A 7,629-nucleotide genomic window follows, 5' to 3' on the forward strand; every position below is an offset into this window, starting at 1 on the left:
TCATGCATGAAAATATAATTGACTATGACATGTATTTGGGTTTATTTGAATTTGTAAATATAATTGCCTCTTCTGACAACAAAATTGTCTTGACGGTGTCATTAAACCCACCGCTTCTGTAAACAATTTTAAATTGGGGGTCTGTTTAACTGAATCGCCATTGTAAGAGCATATTTGTTTCCTTACAGAATTATATAATCAAGCTTATTTTATATCTATTATATAATTCAAATTATATAATCCATTTTATATAATCCTATTAGAGATGTTTGTTTACATAAATTATAAATATAGGTACCTAGATTATATAATCTGCTCCAATAACTTGAGCTATTCACTTGTCTTTTAACTTATTTAAGCTGGATAATCTAGATGGTAAACAAACCGGGTCTAAATAGATCAATACTAACACATCTAAAAAAAATACCCCTATGAAGTCTGTGATTTTTATAGGCCTTTTACACTAAAAAGTTTGAAACGCCAGCAAAAAAAATTGGCACCGTTGCTACAAAGCTTCGCTGTACCGGTGAAATTAATTAGTCTCTCCACGCTCGGATTCAAGTGCTAGCGGGAGGAAACGCATGAAATTAATTTCCCCATGCTTGGATTCACATGCTTGCAAGATGAAACATGCGCGTCGATTCTATGGTTCACTATTAAACACTCCAAATATAACAAGATTTTACTGTGTAATTGACGAGACCACGAATTGGGAGCTAAAAAAAGCATGTTCTCATCTTATCCTTGTTACTCTCTCCGTTCAAGCGTGTATGATGATGTTGTTATAAATGAATACGACACAAAGAGGATCAATCACAGAGAATACACAGATTTAACATGGAAAACCCCTCTAAAGCGAAGGGGAAAAAAAACCAGGGACGCCGGCTAGCAACTCTTCACTATTTTCGGGTGGTTACAGATCGTAGGAGATTTACAATTGAGATGATTATCTCCTGCGGCTTACAAAGATATTTATAGAGGTGAAACCCTAAAACGAGTAGGGAAACGATCCGTACCGCTTCGCTCGCCAACTTGGCCGCCTTCTTCAGAATTTTGGATCACAAACTCAACAGATGTGTTGTGGTAATTGGAAAGAGTGCTGCGAAATTCTTATTGAGAATAGACTTAATTAGTATCGATTAGTGACAAAAGTTGGCACTAAAGGCTTCGAAGCTTTAATACCAGTTGTTGATAATCAGGACTGTTAAAGAGACCTCAGAACCATATCTATTATCAATCGGTATTTATATTAAAGCTCATTTTAGTAACAAGACTAATGTTAGGGTGTAAAGCCCTTTTATATAGCAGCGTTATCAACTTAATTAGCCTGAACTCAATTAAATATACGTAACAAACTATAAGATAAAAATTTAAAACTCAAATCCTCCAAACATGACGTCTCAAGAAACGGTTTGAAACATGAACCATCACAACTTGTTGAAGAGAAAACAGACGGGCAAAGTTGTTGCGGCGGGGAATCGCTGTTAGTGGCATGACCCCCTAGAGTTTTTGTCTTTATAGATTATTTTACAGAGTTTTTATCTTTATAGATTACAGTCGCAGCAGTTCGAACAACTGACTTTAATTTAAAATGAATAGCTCCATGTTTTTCTCCCGTCGAAAGAACAAGTTGATGAGCTGTGCTGCCGTCTGCACCTAAAGTTTTGCAGTGAATTTATTGAGTCACTACTGCCAGCTACAGAGGGACGACGACGAGCATTGGGACCAGAGCGCGCGGTAAAAAAAATAAATAAAAGCGTGTACTTTAGTTGATTTTGGGCCTCCATTGCTAGGAGACTACGTACTCGATTCCTTTGGCACCTCTCCCCTTCTCCCTCTACTCCTCTCTACCAGTGTACCTATATAAAGATGGCAATGGGCATGCCCTCTACAGCTGAAAGAGCTAAACTACCACACACACACACATCCTACGCATCTTCTCGCAGCCATCTTTGTGGAAGCAAGGCGGGCAACATCGTGTGGCTAGCCAGCAAGAGGGAGAGAAACAAGCACAAGTATGGCCTCAAAACCTGGCCCTCTGAGTCGCTGGCCATGGCAAGATCTTGGAAACTACAAGGTACACACACATACAAGCCGGTATTGTTGCATGCATTTTTCTTTTAATTTGCACGGCACCAAAACTGTCGTTCTATGCGCATGCATGCATGTATGCAAGGAAACGCAATTAATTATGGTGGATGAACGAAGAAGAAGAAGAACAAGAAATGGCTGCTTCTTGCACTGCATGTTAAGTGTAAGTGTGTAACGAATAGCTGACGATGCTTATTTGTTGCCTGCCCTGCCTGTGCGCTGACGACGACGAACTGAATAATCAAGTACGCGCTGGTGGCTCCATGGGCGGTGCGCAGCACGTACAGGTTCGTGAGGAGCGGGAGCGGGGAGCGGGACCTGCTCGCCTTCGCCGTGCTGCCGGTGCTCCTCCTCCGCCTCCTCTACAGCCAGCTCTGGATCACCGTGTCCCGCCACCAGACGGCCCGGAGCAGGCACAGGATCGTCAACAAGAGCCTCGACTTCGAGCAGGTCGACAGGGAGAGGAACTGGTAATATGACTAGGCGGAGAGCCAGAAGGAAGGCCGCAGCAGTATACTGTTTGCGTGCGTTTAATTTATATAGTATATGGCAACGAACGACAAATAATGTGCAGGGACGACCAGATCCTGCTGACGGCGCTGCTCTTCTACGCGGTGAACGCGGCGGTGCCGGTGGCGCAGTCGGTGCCGTGGTGGGACTCGAGGGGGCTGCTGGTGGCGGCGCTCCTCCACGTGGGTCCCGTGGAGTTCCTCTACTACTGGCTCCACCGCGCGCTGCACCACCACTACCTCTACGCCCGGTACCACTCGCACCACCACGCCTCCATCGTCACCGAGCCCATCACATGTACGTTGCACACACCATCATATGCATGCATGCTTGATGACCTTCTTCTACCTAGCTAGCTTCATTAGTGCACTGCACTGCACGCACGCAGCGGTGATCCATCCGTTCGCGGAGGAGCTGGTGTACTTCACCCTGTTCGCCATCCCGCTGCTCACCATGGTGGGCACCGGCACCGCCTCCGTGGCCGTGGCCAACGGCTACCTCGCCTACATCGACTTCATGAACTACCTCGGCCACTGCAACTTCGAGCTCGTCCCCAGGCTGCTCTTCGACGTCTTCCCTCCCCTCAAGTACCTCATGTACACGCCATCGTGAGTGTCTCAGCTCGTTCGTTTCACGTACCTCATGTATACTGCTGGCGATATGCATGGTTTATTTGTGCTGCCCGCAGGTTCCACTCGCTGCACCACACGCAGTTCCGCAGCAACTACTCGCTCTTCATGCCGCTCTACGACCACCTGTACGGCACGGCGGACAAGTCAAGCGACGACCTGTACGAGCGCGCGCTGCAGGGCCGCGCCGGGGAGGACGCGCCCGACGTCGTCCACCTCACGCACCTCACCACGCCGGCCTCCCTCCTCCGCCTCCGCCTCGGCTTCGCGTCCCTCGCCGCCGCGCCGGCGCCGCCCGCGTCCCGCTACGGCGCCGGCAGCAGCAGCAGCAGCAGCAGCAGCCTGGCGGCGGTGGCGTGCCCGCTGGCCGCGCTCCTCGGCTGGACCCGGACCGCCTTCAGGTCCGAGGCCAACAGGCTCCACAAGCTCAAGCTCGAGACGTGGGTCGTTCCAAGATACACCTCTCAGGTACTGTACTGCATGCTACGTACTAGCACGTAACGTATACACAGACGTGTGTGTGTGTGTGTGTGTTCTACTAACATTGCTTTGGATGCAGTACCTGTCCAAGCAAGGCCTGTACGCAGTGGGGCGTGTGGTGGAGAAGGCGGTGGCGGACGCGGAGGCGAGTGGCGCGAGAGTACTCACGCTGGGTCTACTGAACCAGGTCCACCCGTCTTCACTGTTCTGACCATCGTCCTGCTGCACTGCGGCCCCTTCAATTTCCTTCAATTTTTGTTTCTCGGTAGTCGACCAACTTCGCTCCGTCTCCCGTCTCCTATATAGATACCCAAATAGGCGGTCCTGTCCAGCACAGCACTGGTACGACACGGTCCATTTGGCCCCCATTTGGTCGGTTTAATAGCCATGCAGTGCTGGCACGACACTAAAGTCTCTTAGACATGCCGTACCGGCACCTAGGCCTGGAAGCCCGTAGTGCAAGGCTGACCCGAGCACTACACCACAAACACATCACACATATATCTAGACATTCACAGAACTCAGTTAAAACAGTGAAAAAAGCTAATACTGGACCGTTTAGTGCAATGACTACATCATTACAAACCTTTCTAATAAAAACTTGTCCTTGTGAAAAAAAACCTAGATAGAAAAAAAAGGTACATGTCATAGCTCATTTAGTGTTCTACAATAGTTATAGTAACAGGTACACATGCATAGTTCAAAGTCCAAATTAGCTAACTAAGATCATATATCCATATGTTGGATGTGGATGAGTAGGTGTATGCATGAGAAGACGAGTAGGTGTCTAAAACTGAGTTGCATGAGAGAACCTCGAGTGTCAATTGGAACTGGGCCGTGTCCTGACCCTGCCGTGCCGGGGCACTATCGGCCGTAGACTGGCAGCGGCACTATTGGCCGTGCATGTGCATGTCAGCATGCATGCAATGCAAGACTCGCCGTGCCCCAGCGTGCTGCTAGCAGCACGTCGCAGCAGAGGAGCAGGCTCAGGACAGGAGTCAGGCCGTGCGTGTATTTAAGCCCGCGGCCGGCAGGCAGGCATTGAACCCATGCCAACCACCCCTCCGAACTGGAAATTTTGAACTTGGAAGTGAAAGTTTTCACCGTGCTGTAAAATAGAGACAACTACTAGTGTAAACAGAAGAAAGAAATAAACAAAGAGAGATTTATTAGTGAATAATGATGGCGCTGACAGGGCCAGCTTGCCTGTGGCCTGTGGGCTTTGCGCGCAGGCAAACGAGCTGAACAAAAACGGCGAGCTGTACGTCATCAGGAAGCCCAGCATGAGGACCAAGATCGTCGACGGGACAAGCCTGGCCGCCGCCGCCGTGCTCCACATGATCCCTGAGGGCACCGACGAGGTGCTCCTCCTGGGAGACGCCGGCGGCAATAAGATGGCGGGCGTGCTGGCTTCGGCGCTCTGCGAACGCGAGATTCAGGTACGTATATAGCCGGCTGATGCTGCCGCTACAGTTGATGAACGCGAATAATAATCCTTCCTAGCTCTGGTACGCGCGCATCAGGTTCACGTGGTCGACAAGGACCTGTACGAGTCCGTGAAGCAGCAGCTGCGCCCAGAGACGCACGAGCATCTCCTCCACCTCGCTGAGTGGTGGAGTCACAGCGCCAAGACGACCAAGGTATGGCTCGTCGGCGACAGGCTGACGGGCGAGGAGCAGAGGAGGGCGCAGGGCGGCGCCCACTTCGTTCCCTACTCGCAGTTCCCTCCTGGCGCCGTCGTCCGCGCCGACTGCGTCTACCACAGCACCCCGGCGCTGGTGGTGCCGGACGCCTTCGAGGACCTCCACGCATGCGAGGTACGTACGTACGCGCCAGTGGCTGGCTGACTGGCTGTAACTAACGTAAGCTGCCGCCTGCCTGGTTTACGTGCGCTAATAATCTGGTTACACGCGCGCGCGTCACATATGCATGCAGAACTGGCTGCCGCGGAGGGTGATGAGCGCGTGGCGCGCGGCGGGCATCGTGCACGCGCTCGAAGGCTGGGACGCGCACGAGTGCGGCGCCAGGGTCACCGGCGTCGACAAGGCCTGGCGCGCCGCGCTCGCCCACGGCTTCCGCCCCTACGACCGCTATGGCGCCAACTAATACGTGAAGTGACCATTACGAACGACGACGACTACGAAGCGTACCTGTGCATGGAATGATGAGTAGCATCTATCTATGAAGACGAGGAAAAAAACACTTCTTTGTTTATCGTTCAAGATGCAAAAAGAAAAACAAAGATTCGTCTTTGACAGTTCACACCACGGCCCATACTGCTCTTTCACGTAAACCGGGTGAATTCCGTGTACGTACGGTACGTGTGTGTACTACCCTACAATTAATTACTACTAGTTGGGCCAGGTCCGGCAAGGCGGCAACGATCACAGAGTCCTCAGCGGCCCATGGTAAAACCCAAACCGCTGGTTCCAAACAATTCACGGAGCGGGAAGGACGGGGACGGACACCTGGCTCGCCCGACTGGCCCCGAACTGTCTATCAGTCTCTCGCTCAAAGTCAAAACCGGCATCTTTGACCCATCCTCCGTCCCTTCCCTTTCGCGGGAAGACGTCGATATAGTCGATCACAGCCATTCGTGTGGGAGTGGACGACGCAGATGGACCAGTACCGCATGTCTCCAACCCAACTCGAGACGCTCCGCCGAACCAGGGTAGTGGTGGTGAGTTGGGTGTCGTGGGCGATTGTGTTGGAAATCATACTCTGGTCAGTAAGTAAGAGTAGTAATTAGATGGTTGTCTGTTGCGGTTCAGCTGTCCAAGAGCAGTGAGTTTGTTGATAGGTGGTTGCATTTATCCTGACAGGCTGTTTGTGAGTAGCTCAGAAACAAGAAAAAAAAGAATATAACATGGGCTGAAAAGGTGTCCGTATGTGTTATTCTTGTTTACATTCTTTGTTTTTAATTGGAACTCGCTGTGATTTAGGGATGGCGATGAGAATTCTCCATTAGGTTTTGGCTCTCTATCCCTATTCCCACGAAAAAAAAGTTTCCCACAGGAATCCTACGAACTGTTGCAGCGTCATTTCTTCATCATCTCTATAGAGAGATAACTATCCCCACTTAAATTATAACCATGACATATTTTTTTGTTATTAATACAAAACATTGTTAATTATATAAATTGTCAGATGTATGAAAGCATCATGTGTACAACAAAATAAACATATTTATACAACGAGTGATCTATTAATCTCTACTACTCTTTAAGAGTTTAGTGTAGGCGTGCACAACTTGGTTCTGCCTCCACCCGTACGCGCGATCTCAACCGAGGATCCCCACCTCCTCCCACGCAGAATCCGCCCACCCTCCTCCCCACGACCCCACGCAAGGTTTCCGCCGCCCTAACCACGCCCTTCCATCCCTGCAGCCGCACTGAAATCCTCCTCTGCTCCAAACCCCTCGCCCGACTACAGTGGTGTCGTGCTCCCAAGATCTACCGCGCGCGCGTGCCCGGATCTGGCCCGACGAACAAAGGATCCAGGAACCCTAAACCCTACAACCGCTCAGGGGCCGCTGGGGTAAGGCACGAGGTCCTCGGGCAGGAGCACGGGCCGCTCCAGGAACCGCACGTCCTCTAGGCTGCAGTCCGCCTCGGCCTTCGCGAGTAGACGCTGTCGGCGGTGCAGCGGATGGTGAGGCGCCCCCGGCTGCTCCCCCTCCACGATGCGACCTGCCAGCGGTAGAAGAAGGCCAGCGCCTTGGCCAGCGTCGCCCAGATCACGGTCGGGGCCTCGCCTTCGCCCGCGCCCGACCGGAAGATCCGCTTCACCAGACCCCGGTGCGTCGGGTACCGGTCCACCCAAGCCAGCGGCAGCGTCTCCTCGGGCGTTGCCGACGCCGGCTTCACGGGGCCCGACCAGAAGATCCGCGAAGATCTACTACTGCCAGGATCTGGTGAAG

The 7,629-nt window shown here is 51.4% G+C and overlaps 1 protein-coding gene across 3 annotated transcripts; it reads left to right on the forward strand.

The window, feature by feature from the left end:
• Positions 1-1,829: 1,829 nt before the first annotated feature.
• On the forward strand, positions 1,830-6,615 carry LOC100273712 (uncharacterized). Of its 3 annotated transcripts, XM_008678618.4 has the most exons (10): positions 1,830-2,077; positions 2,177-2,254; positions 2,338-2,561; positions 2,666-2,898; positions 2,990-3,209; positions 3,290-3,698; positions 3,790-3,897; positions 4,943-5,149; positions 5,234-5,527; positions 5,646-6,615. In XM_008678618.4, exons 1-10 carry the CDS (start codon positions 2,018-2,020, stop codon positions 5,814-5,816), a joined length of 2,004 nt encoding a protein of 667 aa, XP_008676840.1. In that variant the 5' UTR covers positions 1,830-2,017; the 3' UTR covers positions 5,817-6,615. The 3 variants fall into 3 exon arrangements, with proteins under 3 accessions (XP_008676840.1, XP_008676841.1, NP_001141595.1); XM_008678619.4 differs by lacking the exon at positions 2,177-2,254 and having other exon boundaries at positions 1,841-2,077; positions 5,646-5,977; NM_001148123.1 differs by having other exon boundaries at positions 1,938-2,898; positions 5,646-5,971.
• The last annotated feature ends 1,014 nt before the right edge of the window (positions 6,616-7,629 follow it).

Source organism: Zea mays, chromosome 4 (assembly GCF_902167145.1).
Source record: "Zea mays cultivar B73 chromosome 4, Zm-B73-REFERENCE-NAM-5.0, whole genome shotgun sequence".
NCBI classification, from domain to species: Eukaryota; Viridiplantae; Streptophyta; class Magnoliopsida; order Poales; family Poaceae; genus Zea; species Zea mays.